General features: G+C 38.6%; 1 protein-coding gene across 1 annotated transcript in view; it reads right to left on the reverse strand.

Moving 5' to 3' along the window:
• The window catches only part of LOC149157128 (Chaperone DnaJ-domain superfamily protein), a 37,926-nt gene extending 19,388 nt beyond the window's left edge, over positions 1 to 18,538 (reverse strand). The window contains exon 1 of the mRNA XM_089439103.1: positions 18,068 to 18,538. Coding sequence (XP_089295229.1) covers positions 18,068 to 18,373 — 306 coding nt within the window. The 5' untranslated portion in view covers positions 18,374 to 18,538. The remainder of the gene's footprint in view (positions 1 to 18,067) is intronic.
• Between the last annotated feature and the right edge of the window lie 8,278 nt (positions 18,539 to 26,816).

Genomic DNA, 26,816 nt, shown 5'->3' on the forward strand with positions numbered 1-26,816 from the left:
CACTAGACTTGACATCAGTTTTGCAGTGAGCTACATTTCCCGCTTTATGTCAGCTCCTAAGGCTGATCATTGGATAGCAGCAAAGCATGTGCTGCGTTATGTGTGTGGCACTCCTGATTATGGACTTCTGTACACTCGAAGTTCTGATCCTATGCTCAGTGGTTACACAAATTCTGACTGGGCCGGTTCGGTTGATGACCATAACTCTACAGCTGGGTATGTGTTTAGTCTAGGATCCGGTGTTGTCACCTGGACTAGTAAGAAGCAGCAGGTAGTGGCTCTTTCATCAACAGAAGCAGAGTATCGAGGAGCAGTTAAGGCATCTTGTGAGGCAGTTTGGCTTCGACGTATGCTTGCGGATATGCATGTTTTCTAGACAGGTCCTACTCCCTTGTTCTGTGATAATTAGGGAGTGCTCAAACTTCCCAAGAATCCAGTCTTTCATTAACGAACAAAGCATGTAGAAACCCATTGTCACTACATTCGCCAGCTTGTTGAAGACGGATCCGTTCAGTTGCGATATGTTCCCACAACGGAGCAGCCCGCCGACATCTTCACTAAGCCTCTTGGCCCTGATAAGTTTGTAAAATTCAAAGGGTCTATTGGTGTTGTAAATAGATTGAGCATTAAGGGAGGGTATTAGAATAATGCTATGTATGCTATTTAGTGATTAATGCTCATTCTCATTAGCTGTTTCTAGTTTTATCTTTTTAGCAGTTTATTAGAAGAAACTGGTTGTTTCTATTTCCTAATAGAAACTTGATGTTTCTATTTCTGTAAATATCTCTGTATTACTTATTGAGCTTCATTTGCTCATGTAAATCAATTCATTGATTAATGGAAAGGTTTCAAGGTGGCATTCATCAATGGAAAGGTACGTGTTTGAAAAAGTAATTTTAAGATGCTTTTGAGTTCAAGGATTGGCAATTTGTATCAAGTTGCAGGAAGTCCATTAGGGACCATATTGTGTGACACATCTCTTCAATGGCACTGGAGGGCTGCTCATCTTCATGGTAAGACCCTACCCAATGTGAGTCAAATGGTGACAGGGATGCCTGAATTCAAGAAGAGCATGAAGGTACATGTCTAAGATGTACCGAAGGAAAACTTACAAGGGGACCATTCCCCTCATGTAGCAAGACCTCAGATGTGGAACAACCTAAGGGGATTGATATTCATGATTGGGAATCTCAAGTATGCAGGTGGAAAAAAGCTCTCCATGTCTTAGAGCAAACACCCCGAGCTTGATATGAGAGGATTGATAGCTATCTGATGAAGTTGAGATTCACTAGAAGTGAAGCCGATCTGAACCTTTACTTTAAGATTGAAAATGATAAACCTCTCATACTGGTACTTTATGTGGACGACCTGTTTCTGACAGGTGCAGACCCTCTCATTTGCAAAAGTAAGAGGGAGTTGGATTCCAAATTTGGAATGATGAACTACAAGCCCGTGCCTACCTTGATGAAGCCTAACTTTAAGAAGTTATGTGGTAGTGATGTCATACCTGATTTGGGAAATGCCTTTGAGTTTCATAAACTCGTACTAGCATTGATGTTCTTGCTGAACTCTTGTCCGGATATATGTTTTGCAGTTAGCATGCTAAGCTCATATATGGTTGACCCTCACTGGATTGGTGCCAAGAATCATTTGAGATATCTTCAGGGCACAATCTTTCATGGATTGAGATACAATGTGAAGCTGCATGATTATTCTGATGCTAATTGGACAGGCAATGTGGAGGATCGCAAGAGCACTTCTAGGTGTTGGTTCTCTTTGGGTTCTGCTTCGATATCCTAGATGAGCAGGAAGCAGAAGTCGGTTGCTTTGAGCACCACTGAGACGAAATACATAGTTACGAGTATGACCTCGTGTGATGTTGCTTGGGGTAGGAAGCTCTTCAGTGAGTTGTTTGGACACATGTTGGATACCACCATGATCTTTTGTGACAACTTAAGGGGGATTCGATTGTTGAGGAATCTCGTGTTCTATGATCGCTCCCAGCATATAGACATCAGGTACCACTTTATCTGGGATATGGTACATCGAGGAGCAAGAAAGCTCCATCGCATTGGGACCGATGTGCAGGTCGCTGACATTCTGTCGAAGCCCCTAAGAAAGGTCAAATTCTTGACTTTTTGAGAACGACTAGGAATCATGGAGAGACTCTCTCCTAAGGGTCCTATATGATATGGACATTGAGCTCTAGGAGCTCCAGGGGACTTGGGGGTACATCGTGGAGCGATGAGCAACCATAGGGTGAGTGGTTCAGCCTTCCCCTAGTGATCTGTTATCTAGGCAGGATGAGTGGTTCATCCTTCTCTTGCCGAGACACAGTCATAGGGTGAGTGGTTCAGCCTTCCCCTAGGATACCCCTGGCGACATGTAGGCAAGATGAGTGGTTCATCCTTCTCCTACTAAGACATCCTACCCATGTAGTCTGGGACTCATGGGAAGTACCTCTCATCTAGCCAATGAGTAGGGAAATGAGGATAGGGACCATAGTAGTACCGATGGACGCATTGTGTTACTACCGTACTCCCTATGCTAAGATGATATTGATCTGGGATCAATTGGAACTGACTTCGGGTCAGTAAGAGTGGTATGAGACACTCTTTATTTGGAACTGATTTCGGATCAGTAGGAGTGGTATGAGACACTCTCTTTATTTGGAACTGATTTCGGATCAATAAGAGTGGTATGAGACACTCTCTTTATATGGGACTCACTTCGGGTCAACAGAGAATGGTATGACACATTCTCAATCACTTCTTCTTCTTCATAGTTCAACAGAGCAGAACAGAGCATTGCATGGATGGCAGAGAGTACAGACTGGCAGATGGAGTTCTCCCTAGTTGAGAGGGAGCATTACAATTGGAAACTAGGGCCAAACTCCATGTGGATCTTCTTATTTATGGCAGTGAATATTTTTCTTGGATTCCTCTCGTCGAGAGGTGTAGGATTGATCTAAAGATCATCCAATTCCGACATGTATTCATGGAGATATGAATTTATTTATGTTATTTGACAATTTGTCAAGGTCGGCTAGCAACCAAATTACCCCAACTTATCTTCGACGTTTTATTATAAATAGAAGAGGTCTTCAAGTCATTTTGAACACACACTTCTCCTAAGATCTCTCTCCACTCATTTGGGTTTTGGTGGCTAGAGAGATCAAGAGGGAGAAGGCCTAGATGCAGTGAAGGAAGGAGCCCTAATTGCAAACCCAAGGAGAGACCTATACAATGCCCTAAAGGAGATCTAACCCTAGCCCTAGACACAGTCAAGAGACTGCCTCCGATCAATACTGCTGGTTTTGGAGCGGATCCCGCCTTTGCCTTTAGCCTTTTTCCCACGGTTTTCCCGACTCTCATGCGGCCGAGCGCTCGGGGCTTCCCCATTTTGAGGATTTTCGAAAACTCCCTCTGTTTCCCGATCCGGGCCTCCCAGGGGCTAATTTTGCCTCCCGCACAGTCTCCATGGGCCTCAGTCAACACGCTTTGACCAAGGTCCTCGTCGTTCCACATTGGCTGCCAACTGCCACTGGTTTAGAGGTGTTTTTTATCGATGCTCTTAATTCTTTGAAGTCTGTCCCGACCTGGTACAGCCATGGTTCTTCCAATTATTCTTTATGGATCCAATTTGGATCAAACTATGATATACTGTGATAATCAAAGTTGTATTAAACTCTCTAAGAATCTAGTATTTTATGACCAATCAAAGCATATAGAGATCAGATACCACTTCATCAAAAATTGGGTTCAGAGGGGAGTTATGAAGCTTGAGTATATATCCATCGATGAACAGGTATCAGACATTCTCACCAAGTCATTGCCAAGGGGCAAGCATGTATTCTTCAGATATAGGATGGGAGTGGTAAGAAACACCTTCCTCGGTAAGAGGGAGTGTTGAAAATGGTACCAATGAGGTGTTTCCTAGGCATTTCTCCTTTTGGCCTAGGGAGACACATAAATCACCTTTTATCTAAGTGATATTATGTGTTTATTAATATCAAGGGGGCTAAAGTACCTTTTATGTGAAGTACTATTTACTTTAAGTTATTAAAGTCACATGTGTTTTAAAAGTGACTTTTATGTGTAAAGTACTAAAGTACACTTTATATTATTAAAGTGACTTATGTTTTAAAAGTCACTTTATGAGAAAAAATGACCAAGGTACAAAAACATCAAAAAGTACTAGGGAGGCTCATTAATAGAACGGGGGACCACATGAGGAGGGGTCAAGTAGGGGATTAATCTCCACCCTTGATCTAAATGGTTTGAGATTAAATCTCAACCATTAGATCTTAGGGATAGGTTTCCTATCTTATGGAGAAGACAAAAGGGAGGAAAAAGGAGAATGAGGCTCATTATTCTCATGAGATCATTAAGAAGAGAGAGCAAGGTGACAAAGGAGGTTGAGAAATTGCAAGGAATAAGGGAGGAGAAGACACAGCAAAGGCTTCCATGCTAGCTCAAGCTCCTACAGTTATCTGGCACAGATCTGGAGAATTTCGAGCCAGCATCTTAGGTCAAAGTTCAACAAACTAGGGTCAAGTTTGCCAGTGGAAGAAAGAGTTGGTTGCTAGGAGGTCTAATCAGTGAATTTCTGAGAGAGATATCTATGCTCAGTTAAGACCGAGAATTCAGCACTCAGCTAGCGTGAATTTTGGGGCTCCTGTAGCACAAAATTTGAGGTATCCTAGGCAGTGAATGAGGCCCGAATTTCAAGGAGTACGTCTGATGTGTTCTGTTCAGAATGTGATGATTATGTCAGAGATTATTTGCACTGTATTTGAGGCAGAAATATCAGTCTGAGTTAAGACTGTGTGAAAGCTAAAAGTTCCAGGCAATCTGACTGTGATACCAACAAGCACAAAGGAGAGATAAGTCTTTTATTTCAGCCAGGTAATTATTTCCTAAAGAAGCAATAAAATCCTTCTCTAGCACTAGTTTTCCCGAAGAGGCAGTGGGGTTTTTCCAAGGTCATCTTGACCAAAAATCATAGTGTCAAAATTGTGTGTGCTTGTTATTTTCTCTAATATCAGTTGTGCAAAATTAGATAGTAGAAGCACTCTTTAATGTTTCCAATAAATGCATGAAAAAATTATATCAGTATGCCAAAACATTTGAGTTGGGCTTGACAAACACTTGCAAAATTTGTAAACTGGTTAAGGGTGCAAATCATTCAAATTTTCTACATAGACCATGCTGTTGAAAAAGTAGCAAGAAATGGATTCCTTGATTTGTGCCTTAATTCAAGGAGTCAAATTCAAGTTCCTTCTTGTGCATGCTCAAGTTCCTAAAATTTAGGTGTCCCTAAAAATTAGGACGAGCTATGATGTAGTTAGCTGATGTGTTCAAGTGGAAGGTCGAGTTTCGTGGTCTTCTAGTGTGAATTGATTGAGGAGAAGAACGAGTGGTTGAGTCTCAAGAGATAGGACGAGTTGCATGAGCAGTTAACTCATGCTAACTCAATCAATTACAAAAGCAAACTCAATTAGAAATTCACTAAATTTGGCCATTCGAATTGCAATAAAAAGAGGAACGAAGGCACTTGTTGCATCGTTATTGAGTACGAGCTTGTGAGAGAAAGGAGCCAAGAAGACTTGTGTGAGTTATTGGAGAACGAAGCTCCCTTGGAAAGTGCGCACAAAAATAGGGAAAAATTATTATTTTTTAGGGGCTCGATTTGCACTAGGAAATAGGAGCCCTTGCATATGGATTTAGGGAGTTGGATCAGCATTCTTGCAGGATTGTTTCAAGCTTGGTCCAAGGTTGAGAGATCTTTGTATTCTCTATTGAAGCAAGTGTATTTGTAAGAGATCTATTGCTCATTCTTCTTCAATAATATTCTCAAGCAAGCAAGGGTTTTCCCAATTGGGTTCCCTAGAAAAATTGTTGTGTTCTCTTGTGTGAATTGTGCATTTATTTCTATTCTATTCCACTGCAAATTGAGTAGAGAAATTTTTTGTTTATATGAAAAGAAAGTATTTTTCAGATTGTTCATATTAGCAGATCAGAATTTCGTGGATTTTCTACACATGCTCCCTAACTCTGATGACCACTCCAGCAGAGTTAGAGCCTTTGGGCCTGAGCTTTGCTTTACCATCCTAGAAAATCATGTCAAACCCCTTCTGTTCGATCACTGAGATAGACAATACGTTATATTTGAGCTCTGGTACAAACAACAGATCCTGAACTCGCATCATTTGACCTGACTCCATCCTGAATGGCACAACACCAGATTGTCTGATCTCCTTCTGACTCTTGTCACCCGCCATCATGTAAAACTTCGAGCCCCACTCAGTTAGAGTCTTGAACACATCACGCGAACCTTTCATATGCTTCAATGCACCATTGTCCACGTACCATGAAATCTTGTCGATGACACCCTCAGAGAAATGAGATACAAGATCAAAATATTCACTCTCCAACCTTCTTGAGAGGTCATCTAGCTCAGAAGAAGTGGCAACACCTACTACCTCCTTCCCCTTCTTCTTCAGACACTTCATGTTAGGTCCCTATAATACTAGTGATTTCCTCATTGCTATTGTCATTGTATCCCTTATTGTTATTGTTGTGCCCCTATTGTCCCCATACTGTTATTATTGTGCCCCATAGAATCCCACTATTGTTATTTTTGTGCCTTTATATTATTATTATTAGGTCGGATTTGGTTATATTATGACCCCTTAGACTCCTATATATAGAAAGGAGGTTTTGTCATTTGAATCATCTAAGAATTGTTCATTTGTGTAATGTAAAGGAGGTTTCCCCTTCGAAGAGGCTTATTTCTAAGGCGTTGATCTATCTTTTCTATCTTTTTGTGAGTTGGTTTCATAACATTTGGTATCAAAGCTTTGGATTCTAGGGTTTCGCTGCTCCAAACAGGTCATTGTGGCATTTTCGCTAAAACTTTTTCACTACAAAGTTTCATAAGCTAAAAAAAATTCCATTTGAGACGAAATCAGTCTGAACCTCGAGCCCGAATTTCAGATCTTGTCTCGCTATATTTTCAGAGATATAATCTGAGGAAGTTAAGGTTTTTGCAGACCCCCGAATTACATTCCAAACAGGTGACCTTGGGAAAATCGTCATAACTTTTGCTCTGAGCATCAGATTGAATTTTCGTAAGAATTTATAGAAAGAGGACGGATTGTAGCTTTTTGGGTATCATTTTCAGAACCTAAGGTTGAAATAGTGACCCGCGGCACGTCGTACAAGTTCGCTCTACTGAACCAGTCTATACTCAGGTCATCGTGGGAGATTTGGCATAACTCTTCATTGGAGAATCCAATCTTGATCAGACTTGCGGGGTTAAAAATATTACTCAGAGGGTTACCGCAGGAAGAAATTTCAGACCTTGGAGATCCAAAATTACAGATATACATCAGATGCAATATCGAGCTCCTACAAAGTGAAAAAAAGGTGTGTAATTTTTTTTAAATTTTTGCATAAGCTTGGTTTGAAAAATTAGTTTGAATAAATTCAAAGGGCATAGTGAAGCATTATTATCGGTAATTAATGCCCCGAAGAAAGAAAATGGAAACACCTAGTAAGCAACCTGAAAGCTCTAGCATGACTCATGAAGAAGAGGAAGAAATGCAACATGATATATCAAAATTACGAGACCAAGTGCAACAAATTTCACTCGCACAAAAAGTAATAGAAGCTAAGATGGATGGTTTAAAAAAAGACGTAGAAGCTAAGATGTATGGTGTGGAAGCTAAGATGGATGGTTTAAAGAAAGGCGTAGAAGCTAAGATGAATGACATAGAAGCTAAGATGGATGGCATGGAAGATTTGAAGACAGATTTGACAAAGTTTCTACAAGAAACGCTTACTAATGGCGAAAGGGTAGTAAAGGAAACTCATGATGAGAACAAAAAAAATGTTAATCATGATTTCATAGACTCTAACGTTGGATTGAAGAACCACCATGTTTCAAAGATCAATATAAGGAAGTTTGATGGCAAGGATCCCGAAACATGGATACTACAGATAGAGCAATTTTTTTATCTCCATAATGTGCAGAACACACAAAAGGTACGCATTGCAACTTTATATTTGGAACCAAATCAGTTTGTATGGTATCGATGGCTTTGCTCTCATAAACAAATTATCACTTGGGCTATTTTTACGGAAGAAATAATAGCACATTATGAGGATACAAAAAGCAACACTTTTTTTAGCCAATTGATAAATCTCAAACAAAAGGGTTCAATGATGGAGCACAGTGAGGACTTCCAAAAATTGAATATAAGGGTAAAAGATATTCCAGAGGAGCATAGGATTGATGTGTTCATAGGGACTTTAAAAGATAACATCCAACATGAGGTTCACCTTTGAGAACCAGATTCATTGGAGAAGGCATTCAGGTTGGCAAGAAAAATGAAAAGCAAAATTATGTCAACAAGGAAGCCTACCACTCACAATCATAAATATGGAAGTGTTGTTGCCCCTAGCCATCCACAACCTACAAGGTTGACACCACAAAAATTGGAAGAAAAAAAGAGCAAAAGGGCTTTGTTATAGTTGTGATAGTAAATACACTAAAAGTCATAAGTGTGTCGAGAAGAAATTATTTTACATAGATTGTGAAGAGGAGGAAAAAAAGGAACAAGAAACATCAAAAGAAGAGGATATACACTAGGAACAAACCCTAGAAAAAGAAGAAATGAATCTGACCATATCTTGTAATGCATTGGCTGGAATTACCACTCCTCAAACTATCAAGATAGAAGGGCATATATCAAGAAGAAAAAAGTAATAGTGTTGATTGATTCAGGAAGTACCCATAATTTTATTCATTATAAGATAGCCAAGGAATTGAATTGCTTCCTATATCCAGCACCAGAGTGTCAAGTGATGGTTGCAAGTGGGGGAACCATAATTGCTCAGGAAAGTGCCATAATATCAAGCTATCGATGGGAGAATATGTATTGAATAGCCCAATGCTTTCCCTTCCAATGGGTGGTGTTGATGTTGTATTAAGAGTCCAATGGCTACAATCCTTGGGTACAATAGCTTTTAATTTTCAAGAACTTTTCATGAAATTCTCTTCAGAAGGAAAGGAAGTTGAATTAAGGGGTATCGCAGGGAAACCAGGAAAGATAATCAGCTCTAACGAAATGACAAAGCTTCTAAAGAAAGAACAACGAGGCATAATTGCACAATTATGTTCACTAGAGATTCCCACGTTGAAATCATCCATTTCTCCAGATCTCCAAAAAGTCTTGGACAATCATTCCAAGGTATTTGAGACTCCCAAAGGCCTCCCACCTATTCGTGATCATGATCATGCTATTAATTTGATTCCAGGAAGTGTTCCTCCAAACATCAGGTCTTACAAATATCCCTATGTCCAAAAGAGTGAAATTGAATATATGGTTGCATAAATGCTAGAGGCTGGTATAATTCCACCTAGTCAAAGTTCTTTCTCTGCTCCAGTAGTATTGCTTCACAAGAAGGATGGATCATGGCGCATGTGTCCAGATTATAGGGAGCTCAACAAGCTCACTATTAAAGATAAATTTCCCATTCCTATCATTGATGAATTATTGGATGAATTGCATGGATCAATTTACTTCACCAAGTTGGATCTTCGTTCAAGATATCATCAAATCAAAATGAAGACTGAAGACATTCCAAAAACAACATTTAGAACTCATGAGGGTCATTATGAATTTTTGGTCATGCCTTTTGGCCTTACTAATGCACCTTCTACATTTCAAGGTTTGATGAATTCCATTTTCAAACCCTTCCTTAAAAAATTTGTGTTAATATTTTTTGATGATATACTAATCTATAGCAAGTCTTGGAAGGATCATGTCCAACATGTTAACATGGTGCTCAAACTATTGGAGGAGAAACAATTATATGCAAAAAACTCCAAATGTTTCTTTGGAGTACAACGGGTGGAATATCTGGGTCATATTGTATCTCATGAAGGTGTTAAGGTAGACCCTAGCAAAATTAAAACCATTAAGGAATGGAAAATACCCACATCCATAAAGCATCTACGAGGATTTCTCAAGTTGACAGGGTATTATCGCAAGTTTGTTAAGAATTATGGGAGAATAGCAGCACCTCTAACAACATTATTGAAGAAAGATACATTTTCATGGACTCCAGAAGCAACAAAGGCCTTTGAAAATCTTAAAGAGGCAATGTGCCAAGCACCAGTCTTAGGTACACCGAACTTCACAAAAACCTTTATTGTGGAATGTGATGCCTCGGGAAATGAATTGGTGTTGTTTTAATGCAAGAAGAAAGACCCATTGCTTTCGAAAGTCGTCCAATCAAAGGAAAGTATTTACATAACGTTGTTTATGAGAAGGAATGTTGGCAATACTACATGCACTTAAGAAATGGCGACCCTACCTAATGGGAAGACACTTCAAGGTAAAAACAGATCATGATAGTCTTAAATACTTTTTAGAACAAAGATTATCTTCAAAAGAGCAGCAAAAATGGGTCACAAAGATGTTGGGTTATGACTTTGAAATCATCTACAAAAAAGGGAAGCAAAATGTTGTGGCAGATGCACTCTCAAAAAAGGATGAGGATGTGGAAGCATTTCTTTGTGCCATTTCTATTATCTAACTAGATTGGATAAACGAAGCAAGGGATGAGTGGAAGAATGACGAGGAAGTGTGGCCACTCATTCAAAAGATACAACAAGATCCCAGTACATCTGATACATTTAGCTAGAAAAATGATTTGTTATGGTACAAGGATCGATGATCCAAAATGGATCTTAAAACCTCAAAAAAAATCCAAAATGGATCCTAAGTCCTCAGAACCATTATGCCTTTAGTTATCGGAAAACACTGTCGTAGACGAAAAACACTAAAAATTGGCGAAAACAAAGCTAAGCGGAGGTTGAAGTAACGTTGCACAAGAGTCGTGGCATCAGACAAATCAACGGCCCAGATTAAATCGAGATATCGCATCGGGAGAGGCCAATGGAGTATATCGGTGGCAGCCCTAAGGGAAATGCGACTACAATCGGCGACTTAACGTGGACTGTTGATCGAGCGCGCAGATCAATGGCGAAGATTACAGATATCGCATCGCAGATTCCTAAAGGGAGGACTTAACACAGGCGGACCCGAAGGAATTATGAATTAAACAGCGAAGGATTTGAGTTCCGACTATGCGATATGAATGGACCTGAAAGGGTTTATAAATGCGGCTTTATATAATTTGAGTTCCGTGGTAAACGACATTTCGGACGGGCTTCAGGCGGTAAGCAATATTGGAAAGGCTCCGCCCGATCCCATAAACTGGCCGACACATTGCACGCCACAGGAGAGAGAAAACCGCTTTTTCGGGCAGGTAATCTCTGTGCAAGTAGGCCACCCAAAATGGCTGTCAGCCATTGGATTGGAGATCATGGATCAACAGTGGAGATTGAGTGGGCTACTTGATGTTTCGGGTTGGATGCAAACGGTCGGATTGAAGGCAGATCAACGGTGTGGGGATTACGACTCGTAGCCAATGCGAATTGCGGACCCAAGAGGATTATAGGGTGGACTTTATATCGTTTGAAGTCTGGCTTTAATGTTGCGGTCGGGTTTTTCATTGGTTTTCAGTGTATTTCGTGTATTCCTCTGTGTAAACGAAAAGTGTATTTTCGGGGATTTTCACCCGCACCCTAAGAACCTTCCGTTTGTGCACAACTACCCTGTGCCTTAAGCGTTTTGCAATGATTGTTTAAATGCTCAGCAAGGAGATAAAGGGACAGCGTTGGGAGCTAGAGAGCCCGAATAGGGAAGGCGAACAAACAGGGCCAAGAGGCTTAAAAACCACTCTATGGCAGAATAGACGAGAACGGAGAGAGAGCAAGAGAAGGCAGAAGACAGAGAGCAAGAGGAAGCAGTTGTGTACTCTTGTAGACTTGAAGATTTTGAGTAAATCCTTGTTGTTCTTGTCACTGTTGTGTTGAGACTCTGTTTGAGCTCACACTTGTAATATTCTGCTCTTCAAAACATAATATAGAGGCCAACACTGAAAGCTTGGACCAGGAGATGTAGCCAGGGGGTCTGGTGAACTCCTTCATTATTTTTACTGTGTAGATGTGTGTTTATTATGTTTTATAATTGTTCATTGTCTATATTATTCGCAATCTTTTCAATCCGTTGCACTAAATAATATAGGCATTCCTGCACATGAGTCTGTAATACCTTTTCTTCTTGATTTAATATCCAATTTCGAATCAATCGGTTATACCTATGTAAGAATTCCCAACTCAAACAAAAGATTCTTAGGGAATTGCACACCTCTCCCTTAGGAGGGCACTCATGATTTCTAAAAACTTACCACAAGGTTAAGAAGGATTTTTTTTTGGATGGCCTTAAATCGGATATTCAAAAGTTTGTGGCAGAATGTTTGGTTTGCCAACAAAATAAAGTTGAAACAATTAAGACCCCAGGACTATTACAACCTTTATCCATTCCAAGCCAATGTTGGGAGGAGATTTCAATGGATTTTATCATAGGTTTACCCAAGTCCGAAGGAAAGAGTGTTATCATGGTGGTAGTTGACAGACTTACCAAGTATGCACACTTTTGTGCATTATCTCATCCATTTAAAGCGAGTACAGTTTCTACTGCATTTATGGAAACAATTCAAAAGCTACATGGAAACCCAAAGATTATTGTAAGCGACAGAGATCCCATTTTCACTGGAAATTTTTGGATAGAATTATTTTCTTGTCTTGGTACTCAGTTAGCTCATAGCTCATCTTATCATCCTCAATCTGATAGGCAAACTGAGATAGTAAACAAATGTTTGGAAGGATATCTTCGTTGCTTTGTATCTGATAAACAGACACAATGGGTCAAATGGTTGCCCCTGGCTGAATGGTGGCATAACACTTCCTTCCATATTGCAACATAAATGACCCCATTTATGGCACTTTATGGATATCATCCACCATCCATCACATCATATTTAAGAGAAAATTCTAAGGTTCAAGCAATGGAAGATCATATCGAGCATCAGCAACAAGTTCTCCAACTCTTAAAGGATAACCTCACCTTGGCACAGAATAGAATGAAACAGCAGGCAGATCAACATCGCAGCGAAAGAAGTTTTGATGTAGGTGATTGGGTATTCCTAAGGCTACAACCATATAAACAAGTGTCCCTCAAACAAGCTAAGAAGGATAATAAATTATCACCAAAGTATTATGGTTCGTACAAAATATTGCAAAAGATAGGTACTATGGCATACAAATTGTAGCTTCCCGCAGCTTCCTGAGTGCACCCAGTTTTCCATGTTTCATGCTTAAAGAAGGTTATAAGTGACAAGCTTCCAATTCAAACAATATTGCCAGAACTTGTTGAAGAAGGCAAAATCATATTGGAACCTGAAGCAGTCAAAGAAATAAGAACTCGACAGCTACGAAATCGATCAATTTTAGAGTATCTCATCAAGTGGAAAAACTTACTCGTTGAAGATTCCACATGGGAGGATGAGAATTTTATACAGAAGCATCCAGAACTACTCAAGCGTTGAGGACAACACTTTTTTGAAGGAGAGGGGCATGTTAGGTCCCTATAATACTAGTGATTCCCCATTACTATTGTCATTGTATCCCTTATTGTTATTGTTGTGCCCCTATTGTCCCCATATTGTTATTATTGTGCCCCATAGAATCCCACTATTGTTATTTTTGTGCCTTTATATTATTATTGTTAGGTTGGCTTTGGTTATATTGTGACCCCTTAGACTCCTATATATAGAAAGGAGGTTTTGTCATTTGAATCATCTAAGAATTGTTCATTTGTGTAATGTAAAGGAGGTTGCCCCCTCGAAGAGGCTTATTTCTAAGGCGTTGATCTATCTTTTCTATCTTTTTGTGAGCTGGTTTCATAACACCTCATCGAATAATGACCATATTCGCCACAATTGAAACACTTCAACTTACTCAAGTCCTTCTTCGGCTTGCCCTTCATTCTCCCTACAAGAGCCATGCTATCATCTAAAGTCTTCTTCTTCATATGAAGGTCCTCGTCTCGCAATTCCTCCTAAATGAAGTCATCCCACAACCTGTTCCAATCTAGAAGCTTCTCTCTAGCGGCAATCCCTTTGATGAAGGGCTTCCATTCCTCGGTGAACCCTTTCAAAGCAATCCTCACCATCTCATAATTTGTAACAGTCTCACCAATGGCAACAAGCTCATCTCGAACTTGAGACAATCTCATCAGATACAGTGCCACTGCTTCTCCATCCAACATCTTGGTGCTCTTCAACTTGTCCTTCAATACCAACAGTCGGTTCTCGTTCTTATTCTGGAACAGATTCTGAAGAGCCTTCCACATCTCATGGGTACTGCTCTTTCTCGACAAATGAGGTATCAAATGATCCTTGATAGCGTCTAGGATGATCATCTTGGCGTTTATATCCAACTCTTCGTACACTTCCAACTTCCAACTCTTCTTGAGAGATATTTGCTCTCAAATCATGCACAAAATTGCCCAGATATGACCTCCTTTACCTTGGCTAGCATCTACCTTCTTCTCCTAGACCTGTCACAAGAAATAAGACCAAACCAGACCTTTCCTTAACTTCGACTAGGGCTCATTAGGTTGTGGCTCCCTCAGATCACTTCCTTCTTGATGTTCTTGCTCTTGTGATGTGCTTTTGATTGGATGAGGCTCTTCTATATTTATACGTTCTTAGATGCAATGTCTAGCCCTCTCTCTAGGGCACTCCTTAAAGCCAAGCCGACCTTAACTTTATGTCACAAGCCCACTACACATCAATACAAAAATCATCTCTCATTCGAACCAATCTTCCATGGTTGCCTTAGGACCCCTTGGTTCCTTTAAGCGTGTTCCATTTGCCATCATGGTCAAACCTCCAAAATACAACTTGGTTTCACGCCCACCACTTCAGGTACAAAACCCACAGCTTGGGTACTTCGCCCACAAATAGCTTTTGTGGTGCCAACTCACACAAGCCCAATACCCAGGGCTGTGAAGTACCTCCCAAGCTACAAAATTCAACATTCCACAGATAGGGAAAGCACAGCGAACTACACTTTTAGTGTTGGATCAACAGTTGTTTCCTGGTTCAGGAGGAAGCAGAGATCAGTTGCATTGAGCTCAGCAGAGGCTGAATACATTGTTGCCAATTTGGCAGCATGCGAAGCCATCTAGGTGAGGAAGTTTCTCGTGGGCGTGGTTGGACATGAGATAGAGCCCATCGTGATCCACTGTGACAATCAGAGTTGCATCAAGCTATTTGAGAATCCAGAGTTTCACAATCACTCAAAGCACATCGAGATACGTATCATCACATCAGGGACATTGTTTAGAGAGGCACAATTAGACTCCAGTATATACCAATAGAAGAGCAGATAGTGAACATTTTAACCAAGGCTTTGCCAAGGGGCAAATTTGTTTACCTTACAGACAAGCTGGGCGTAGTGCAAAACACCTTCCTCTCTAAGTGGGAGTGTTGATTGGAGTAGAGTTGTAATGCCTAGGTGCCAAGGCTAGTAGAGGGACCCACAAGACAACCACTTAGTAGATTATTAATTTAATTAATTGTTTCCTAATGTTGGACTTAGGAAAAATTAAAAAGGCCAAAGTCAACATATAATTAGATCTCAGCCCTTCATCAAGATTTAATCTCAGCCATTGAGAGTGATGGTGGGGCCTAGGTCGAATTATAAGAGGGAATAATGCACATAAGTGGCCAGTTCGAAGGGCATAGAGTGTGTGTGTTAGCTCAGCAAGAGGAAGTTAGGGTTTCAACATTCAGCAAGGAATATCAGTGACCAAGAGGGAGAGAAGGACAGGGTCGAACAGCCTTATCTCGGTCCAGAACTAGCGCAGTCATACAGAGAGCTAGTGTGCATAGAGAAAGGTTGTACAGCGTGGTCATATAGTACATACCAATGCACAGAGAGCTATATTGCGCAGCTGTACAGTGTGCACCAGTGCGCAGAGAGGCCGAACTGCGCGGTCCTACAATAGCGAAAGAACACAGAGGGTGTTTCGATTTTGTTTGGTTCAGTTGTTTAGAGGGTTTTGTTGTAGAAGGGAAGTGTTCCCTTGCTGTATTAATTTCTGAAGATTATTATTTTGCTAAGCTAATAGAAAAACAAACACAGTTTGCAGGTTTTCCCTGGAGTTGGGGTTTCCTGGGTATATCTGGTGTCTTATGTGTTGAATGTGTTTGTCTTCAGCTTTATTTATTTTCATTGTGCATGCTATAGTTAGAAAACTCAGTGTATTTGTAATTTAAGTTTCAGAACAGCAGTTTAAATCAGTGTTGTTAAAATCGCGATAAAATCGCGATTTTATCGGAAAATCGCGATTTTTTCGCCCAGCCGATTTTATCCATAAAAATCGGCAATTTTTTTTATACCCGATTTTTTCGAAAAAATCGCGAGTTTTTCAAAAAATCGCGATTTTTTCGAAAAAATCGCGATTTTTTCACAAAAAATCGTGACAGGCGTGGGCAGCGGGCTTTTATATGCAAAAAATCGATTTTTTTTTTTAAGATGAAAAAAAATGAATATTTTTGTGCCAAACGATTTTTTCCCGCTTTTTTCCGATTTTTTCCCGATTTTAACGATTTTTTCCGCTTTTTTCCCGGCGCCGATTAAATCCCGATCGCGCTTTTAACAACATTGGTTTAAATTATATTTCTGATCACATGCTTAGAGAATATCAAATCAGTTTCTGGGTTTTAAGGGAAACTAACACTTTTGCATTTTCATTTTCTGCTATTTGTGGTTTTATATGCGTTTAGCTTTCTTTTAGCTGCATCAACCTCTGAGGCCAAGTTTCCAAGCCTATACTCAAAGATGTGGATGAAGGGTGCCAATCCCAATGACTAATGACCACCATCTTGAAGAACGGAGATGGATATAAAGGAGAAATGGGAAATAGTAATTATGAATTACCTTGGACACGCTACTTCAATCACTACTTCTCCAATAATGCCCTTCCTAAAACCCTAAAGCCTCAAAGAAGGTCCCACTAAACTAGAGTCAAAACTAACCTCTCAAACGAAGTGATGAAACAAAAGGATAGTCATCTTAACAAACAGAGAACTGACAATCAGATATGAATTAAGAGGGGTCTGCATAATTTGCTCTGGAATAGCCTGTTACACGCTTGTCTCTCATCAAGTGCAGCGCATAAGTTTAGACCTCAAGTCTAACCAACTCAAATTCAAAGAAATTTCCCTTCCATATCTTTATTCATTTCTTTTCATAGTGGATTACCGTCACTTTGGACGATCATCATTCCAGACTCTGACTGCTTAGCTATGTTGCATGGGTACCTGTGGGTGCTGGTAATATAATAAGCATGAAAACCTTTTGAAATATGGATAGGGGTACAGAATTTTTCCTTTGAAAGAAAGAGGATCATCAGTACGCAGGACCTAGAGGTATGAGTATTTCAAATCCTCCAAAACAGCACAATAAATACTGAATATGCCAAATGCAGATGTGTAACATGGCTCCAAAGTACAATAATGACAATAAGGTCACAACTCCTAAGAAGTAGGAGAGTATCTCCAGGAAACTCCAAAAGGTAATAACATTAGACAATCATATACGTTATATCCTACAGATACTACTCACTCATTACTCACCCGATCTCAGTCCAGGCTAACTTACTATTTGCCTATACAGTGGCCCCTTATATTGGACAGAGGGATCACATCAACCGGTATGGCCTGGGAGGATAGTCCCCACGCAACAGTAACGAACAAAAATAATTATATCCTAAATGCAGTGAGGCACCACTGTATTACTTTAAGGATGTAACCAGCTTGCAAGCCACTGCAACACAGAGCTGGTTGGTTACAGGGCATATTACCAGTGAGTTCTTTGCAATTGAATGCACATGATGGACACCTGATTATGACCAAACTCAGAACTCAATATAGTTCTAGCTTCCATGATCTCCTGTATACTTATTGCAGAAACTGAAATTATAAGATTATATCAGAAGTTGGTGGGATCATTTTATATATATTGAATGGCGTGTTATCATGAGCATTTTAAATTAGGGAAAAGAACTGAAAGTAACCTGGCGAGCAAGGTGTCTGAAAGCCCTCTTGATATCGGTAGAAGTGGCACCCATTGGCAATCCGAGAATAGTGTAATGCTCTTGCTGGCCATCAATTGCATTTGATAATTTAATTCTTCTTCTCCTGTTATGGGAACCGTTTCCGCTGTTCTCTCCACCAACTTGCTGAGCTCTGCACCTAAAAGGACCCTTCTGAATCCTCACACAAGGATTCGGCTTGTGTAAAACCCAGAAACTGTTTCTAGCAATTGATGCTTTTGGATCAGCCCCATCTGCGATCACCCAGCCGTTAGAGTGCTTCAACATCGCTAGACTTGGATGGGTAACCTTGGCTCCGGTAATGTTGCAAATTCTATTTTATCGGTATAATATGCTGTGGCCACATGGGGACGGGTTTTGACATATCCAGAAGAATTATCAGTGGCTTGTAGCTCTTGGCTTTAGTAGTAATGTGCCAAGTTGAGACAAAAACATTTGCCCACCATCTCGTTACACCACCAACCCTTCAAAATTTTCCTTCTATAATTGAATTACCGTATACACTTAACCAAATAATTTAATTTTATGGTGGGGAGGAGTGTAGTATTTTTATTTTTATTTTTATTTTTTATTATGGTGAAGGGGTAACTTAAAGTAATTTGGTTGAGGATCATGATGGCCTGTAAGTTAAATATACCAGAAATTTATAATTTAACAAAGAGTCAAGACTTCGAAGGCGGGGGGAGCCTACTCCTTGAGCCTTATCACGACGGGACAAAGATGCCTTCCCTAGGTATTGAAACCAGGTGGAGGGGATAACATCTCATTGTGCCAACCACTCGATCCTCCCACGAAAAGACATAAGAAAATAAAGTAACGAAGACATTTAGTAAGAGTGAAAGTTGATCCTCTTATCATCAATAAGATATTTTAAATTATTTATATATACATTTTTTAAATAATGATAATGAATTTACCTACATTTATAAATAATAATGAGTAGTGAGTATCTCCCCTGAATGAGGTGTTTGAAACTAAACAAGCGGGGGCACATGATCGTCATCCCACCAAGGATTAAGGCAAGTGGATGTGGCAGCGCATCTCACTGTCCACGCCCACCCCCATGCCCACCGCCCTTAATGGCCATAAATCCTTTGAGATGGTGGAGGTTCTTTCCTCCATTCCTCGTTTAATGTTGGATTTACATTTGTGATTTTAGAGATCCTTTTGGGCTATGGTTAATTGTTCTCAGTTGTTAGACGACTCAGTCTGGTCATGCCCTCTCATATGCATTGGTCATTTTTGGAGGTGGAAGGCTCTCATCATTAATAGTGTTGCCACCCTACATGTAAGAAGAAAAAGTTGGCACTTAATAATACTGTCACATCCACTATTATGGTTATCCATGGACAGTCTACTTTGTGTTCAGCACATTATGGTGCAAGTAGTTTGGGTTATTTTAATTCTATTTTTTCTTTCTCAGGTTTCTTAGTGTAACCCCTCGACATCCACAATAGGATTAGAGGATTTTATGGTTGTTGCTTTTATGATTTCAAGTCTTTTCGGCAAAGCGGAGTTTCCCTCTCTCCTTCTCCTTTCTTGCTACCCAGAACTTTGCAAGGTTCATCCTCTAGTGCTTTATTGGTGGTTTGTACCCCCTCCATCCCACGATGCCTCACCCTCCCTCTCGCTATAACTCACTCGGCTCGTCCCTCTTGTGCTTCGCACCCCTATCACCCATATTCTATGATAAATAGCTCTGTGCATCTTTCTCATGTAGCTTAAGTGATGACTCTATGGATTGCGGATAGCATGCCTAGACAACGAGCTCAAGTTTGACACAAAGCCACCTATTACAGAGAGTAGGGAAGCTCTTGTGCCCAACAATGGGTAGAAAAGCTTAGTAAACAAATATAGAGAACACACCCTGCAGTCAGTGCAAGAGGAGATTGCTCAAGTGTAAAGGGAAATTGCTAAGGAATGCCATTATCTAACAAAGCTGTTATGACTTATGTGCACAACAATTCCTGTTATTATATATATATATATAGATATAGATATAGATATATATGACCCCCTTAGTTTTTTTGAAAATATGGTTTTTATTAAGAGTATTTCAAAATTTGTATAAGCTATCTGAACTTGTGATTGTTACATTACACATTGTAAATAATAAAAACCCCAAAATTCAGAACACTTCGCACTTTTTACTTTTCCCTTCGTAAATAAGGCAATATAAGGGATGTTTAATGTTCAACCTATTTATCCAAAAGTCTCGATAACTCAGTACCCCATATTACTTTCATTTTTATTTATTTAAACCCCAAATTCCTCTTTACTCCGAACTTTCTTTTTTTTTATGATGAAACCTCAAATTTTGATATATATCGGAATATCAAACCTTGGCCTTTTCTTCATGTTTATTTTCCCAAATCCCTGAAGTTCTGATACCCTAGTATAACAACAAAGTTATATGTTAAATAACAAATTTTGTTTTCACAATAATAAATAACAACATTGGTGTCCAAATATCCTAATATCAAGATATCGGAGATTTTTACAAACCAAACAAAATGTTGATACTTTGGTATAGACAATTGTTGATATGCTGATATGGAGGATTGGTCGATATGCCAACATGGACAGTTGTTTTGATACGTTGATTATTTCAATATCCCAATATAATATCATAGTTTTTCTATAACTAGACACCTCACAAAAACCTTATATCCTTATATACCAATTTGCCAAGTTAGCATGTCGCCTCATTCTTTGATGACCAATCTATTGCGACATGTGCCAAATGTTGACATGTCACCTAACATGTGGAAATGTTGACATGTCATCTAACACGTGAAAATGTTGACATGTCATCTAACACGTGGAAATGTTGAGATGTCATCTAACACATGGCACTCATTTTCATACTTTTTAAAGTCCAAAATTGAATTTTTTACCTATCAATAGTACGTCATCAATTATGTTGTCATGATTTTTTCACCTCCTCGAAAGATTCGATATGCATATATTGAAATATTAGAGTATCAACATATTTTACAATTGTTCATTCCCAATAAATCTTGATATGTCGATATCTATTAAATCATAATTAATTAAGAAGTTGATTAGGATCAGGTCGATAAATAATTGAGATTAATGTTAATCAAAATCTCGAATAAATCAACATTTTTTTAGTTTAAAATTAATGTTAAGCTAATGGTTTTTTTATCACACTTTTCCATAATTTGAATATATATGGGAACATCAACCAAACCCAAAAAAACTCATGAATAGACATTATATTGATAGTTGATATCATTAATTAGGATTTTAATTATGATTAATGTAGATCAACATTAATCGATTTATGGTAAAATTAAGGATTTGGTCATGAAATTAGTGTAATACGAGTATCTGGTTAAATTTTGTATTGCTTCTCATTCGCTGGATATTCTATAATTTTAATCAATACTTAGGTTTTCTATACAAGATAATAATAATTCCTCGAGCAAAGAGTTCTAGAATTAATGATCCCATGGACAAAATAAAACCTTTGAATTTGATCCTTATCCAAAATAATTTGCACAAGGAGAGCACCAAATCAAGGTGCAATGAGGAAGAATTTAATAGCATGGTAAACAAATCATCTAAATTTTATGAAATCATTCTAATCAGACGAATTACCTATGTCTAGTTTTAGTTAATGGAAATATGGAGTAGTCCTCTCTACTTTTGTTATTTGAATTTATTGTATAAATATGGCTCTTCTTGATCAGAATATAGGAGTCAAATACTCTGGAGAAGACAAACTTGTGCACTATTGTCAAGACTTGCCATTGAAGGTTGTGAGGTCTTTAGAATGGTTTGATGCTTTATCTTAAATTGTATGGTATTGTTATACATGCTTCTGAATAAAGGTTTTATTGAATCATTGTTGTCTTTCTTTCATTTTTTTTTCTGAATAATTATTGTATATTGAAAGTCTGCACTACTATTAGATTTTTGAGTTATTCATGATTATTTCACTCTATTTTTAATATCTTGAGTTGATATGATTTAACTAAATTGATAATGAATAAAGTATGAATAAATTTAAATTTATTATTGCATATAACTATTTATTTGAATTGGTGATCGGGGAGAGTTGAGGGAGCGGAAGCAAGGAGGCTGAACCCTAGCCACCTCTGCAAATGGTTCGTGCCTCTCCTATGCTTCATGACATGGTCTTCGATGGCTTCCTGTAAGTTGTCGTTGTTGCTCGATGGTAGAATAGTTGGTTCTGGTATCTGCCTGCAATTCAAGGGGAGAGTTTGAGGGAGTAAGGGTGAGGTGGCTACCCTAGCTGCCTCCACCCCTGGTTCGTGCCTTTCCTTCTCTTGTATAGGTCTTTGGGGCTTCCTTTTGTTGTCATCGTTGTTTCTTGGAGGCGTTTTGCACGTTTTCCTACGAGGGTTGGTGTCGTGGTCTGCGGTTCGTGGTCCAGATGGTGCTGCCTTCTCTAGTGTTGTGCATTTGGCTTGCATTGTGGGTTTATGCCCTGTTTCTTACTGCCCTATTTTTTTCAAGGCTTTTTGTTTCAGGTTTCTGGGCGGCCTGTGCCTTGGATATATTTTGTTTTGGTAGTTCGCCATGGTTTTGTGTATTTGTGTCACAAGTTGTCGGCTAGCATTTTGTTTGCCTTTGTGGGGTTTTTGGCCCCTGATTTGCTAGGGTTTTTCTGCCCCTTTTTTGTACATTTTTGAAGCCTGTTTTTCGGGCCTTTGACAGATACTTATTTTTGGAGTTTGCACTATAAGTGGCTTATGCTCACTTTTCTACATATGCTATTAACATCTACAACATGTAATTTTCTAATATTATCAATGAAAATTATGATTTTTCCATGTGAAAAAATTATTTATTTGAATTATAAATTTATTATGCTATTTTAACAAAATATGCAATTTAAAGAATTATTTCGAAAAATAAATCATTTAAATCTTCAATTTCATACTTTAAATTGCATTTATGCTCTTAGGATGGTTAGTGTTTAGAATAAGATAGATTAGTCAATTTATTTTCTGTCAGTCGATTAAGTTGCATTTAGGACTTAGAAAAGGTATAATGAAAATCTGCTCTCAAGGAGAAATCCCTTAGTGCCAATCGGGCCCACACACTAGTGAGAATCACTAACCCAAATGACTATGGTTCTAATTTGGCTCCCTGACCAAGTGATTTTTCCACATTGTCTACAAGGAACATTTCTAGACATCAACAATTTTGGTGCTTTAATACTGAAATGGCATGTAAATCTTCACATAAAAATAATTTGCATTCACAAATATCAACAACACCCTTAATTCAAACAATAGAGTCAGTTTCTAGCAAAGATTCTCAGATAAACTTGACTCAGGATAGAGTCAAAGTTGACCAGGTTAAACAGTGATGGTTTTGGGGCACATGGTATTGTGTACCCATAGTATTTTGCCCATGGTATTATATGTGATGGAGCCTATAAAAGGCTGGAAGGACTTCATTGTAATGCAAGACCTGGAGGTGAGCAGTGAAGGCTCACTTGGTTGGATTGGCCAAGGTTTTGGCCAATGCTAATGAGATCTTATTAGGTTGGGTTTTTCCCCGGATTTGGGGTTTTCCCGGATAAACATTTGTGTTTATGTGTTTATGGTTGTTGCTGGTTATTTTTATATTTATTCCTTTTAGTGATTATTTATGTTATGCAGTAAATTTCTTAACAACTGGTATCAGAGCCAGATATTGGCTTCAAATGGATTCTTTGATGCCAGGGGTTTATAGTGCCTGATGAGATCAATGCAGCCTTTTTACAGATCTGGGTTTGAAAATAATGGTGGAACAATCATACACGGAAGAACCTCGAGGAGAATGCACAGAAGATAGTGTCATAACTGCCAGGGATCGCAGTGCATTTTCGATATTTACCGGTTTGGAACATGCTGACGAATTGTTCGGGATTCAAGCGGCTATTTAAAGAAGGTCAGCAGAAGAAAATTGTTCATGCGGCTTCGAAAATTGTTCGTCTACGTGAGGCCACCGGTGCTGGAATCTACGAGGTTCTCGTCGGGCTCGCAGTTGGAGCGGTTTGATAGAAGTTTTTGAGCAAATCAAATTGAGAGAGGATGGATCAGAATCGCAGCAGCAATAAACAAAAAAATAAATTAATGAAGTCAAAATTATTGCATGTAAATGGGCATACTACTGTAAGACCTGGTAAGGCATGTGTACCCCTCGGTGATCACCGGTAAAGTCTAGTTAGACCTAGTTGATAGGGGGGATGTCGGGTTAAAAATACCCCGGGTAAAAACTCTGAGGGTGGTAAGAACTAGAGTGAGCAGGATTGTCTCACTTAGCAGGTTTGGTTGGAGTTAGTCAAGGAACCCGAAGTCAAGTTTAAGGGGGGAATTGTTAGATAAACTTGACTCAGGATAGAGTCAAAGTTGACCAGGTTAAACAGTGATGGTTTTAGGGCACATGGTATTGTGCACCCATAGTATTTTGCATGTGGTACTATATGTAATGGAGCCTATAAAAGGCTAGAAGGACTTCATTGTAATGCAAGACCTGGAGATGAGCGGTGAAGGCTCACTTGGTTGGATTGGCCAGGGTTTTGGCTAATGCTAATGAGATCTTATTAGGTTGGTTTTTTCCCCGGATTTGGGGTTTTCCCGGATAAACATTTGTGTTTATGTTTGTTGTTGGTTATTTTTATATTTATTCCTTTCAGTAATTATTTATGTTATGCAGTAAATTTCTTAACGATTTTAACAAATTATGCAATTTAAAGAATTATTTCGAAAAATAAATCGTTTAAATCTTCAATTTCATACTTTAAATTGCATTTATGCTCTTAGGATGGTTAGCGTTTAGAATAAGATAGATTAGTTAATTTATTTTATGTCAGTCGATTAAGTTTCATTTAGGACTTAGAAAAGGTATAATGAAAATCTGCTCTCAAGGAGAAATCCCTTAGTGCCAATCGGGCCCACACACTAGTGAGAATCACTAACCCAAATGACTATGGTTCTAATTTGGCTCCTTGACCGAGTGATTTTTCCACATTATCTACAAGGAACATTTCTAGACATCAACAATTTTGGCGCTTTAATACTAAAATGGCATGTAAATCTTCACATAAAAATAATTTGCATTCACAAATATCAACAACATCCTTAATTCAAACAATAGAGTCAGTTTCTAGCAAAGATTCTCAAATTATTCAAACAACTTTAGGATCTAATTTTGTGTCGTCAATACTTGCTCAAAATCCTCAAATAGCAGAGTCATGTGAATCATCTATATAAAGGGAAACTTCCATTACAGAAAAAAACCAGTCCAAAAGAGATCCCAACTTATGGAATCATTAAGATATTGTGTTGCTTATTCCCCCTCAGTTTAAACAATTAGGTGTTTTAACAAGGGCATAGACTAGACAACTTGGCCAACAACGAATCAAATATAGCATTTCTACTAAAGGGGAGAAAACTTAAGTTGAATAGTTAGTTGTTACCCCTCACTCTTTTAAAACTAATCCACTTTCTAATTGGGAAGAAGAGTGGCAAAAAGGTTATAATACTAAGGTAGAACCCTTATTAGCATCTAGTACACCCCTTGGATATACTCCTCTAGGTAGTCCTCCTTATCAACATTTATTATTTGGTCTTGAGTCATCTTCAACACATTCAACTCCTAGAAGCATGGCTAAAGTTCAAAAGCAAAGAAGGCTTTGGTTATCTTTAAGTGTTGTCCAAGTCACTAGAGTATAACATGATCTTCCTAAACATCTAGAGAAGCTCCTCCCAAAATTTCATCTCGATAATAGACAACCACCCAAGGATCACATTAACGAGTTTATGCTTATTGTTAGCCCGATTAGTGTAGAACAAGAAGATGTTGTTTGTAGAATTGTTCCTTATATCTTTGAAGGTAAAGCTTCAACTTGGTATTTTGCCTTACCAACGGGTTCAATCATAAGCCAAAGGATCTTTGAAAATGTGTTCATGTCTAAATTTGGTGATGATAAATCTCCAACTACTCTTGTTTTAGAATTATCTAGGATTAAAATGAACCCTAAGGAAAAGATTAGGGACTTTAATCATAAGTTTTTAACTCTTTTAAATAAAATCCCTAATGATTCTAAACCAACTGCTAACGTTATAATTAGATTCTACACTACAACTTTGCCTTCATCAATTTTTATTGTCACTAAAATTGTAGCTAAGAACACATTGAACGAAAATATGCAAGAAATTCTACAAGTTGAGAAATGATCCGAAATTAAAAATTGGAGGTTTCTGGAAAAAGTTTGCAAGCTAGTTTATGTCTTGTGCGCAATGGATCAAAATTGCAAAAGCACATAAACTTAGTAATTTTAGTTACGTTATGCATAAATAACCAGAGAAAAATATACAATATGCAGTATCACAAAACAACAATTTGATGACGGAGTTCACCCCTCCTAGGCTACATCTGTGGGTCCAAATTCCAATGTTGGCCCTTTTTTATTATATGCTCAAAATGTTAATTACATCAACATACAATGCTCAAATCACAAAATAATGTCACCATTGTATCCAGAATACCCAAAAACTTCTGTGTAGGCTCTTTTTGGGCTAAAAAACGCTAAAAAATGGCCAAGTTAGGCCTCTTTCTTCATTTCTCTGCTTTTTGTCCTGCAAATTTATAAAACTAGAAAAATTGGGAATGTTTTTCTCGTTTGGCATAACTATTAGGTGATAAACTAGGGTGTTTTCGGTGG

The sequence above is a fragment of the Pinus tabuliformis genome, chromosome 9, assembly GCF_031772625.1.
Source record: "Pinus tabuliformis cultivar Carrire ecotype Pingquan chromosome 9, CPIR1, whole genome shotgun sequence".
Lineage (NCBI taxonomy): Eukaryota > Viridiplantae > Streptophyta > Pinopsida > Pinales > Pinaceae > Pinus > Pinus tabuliformis.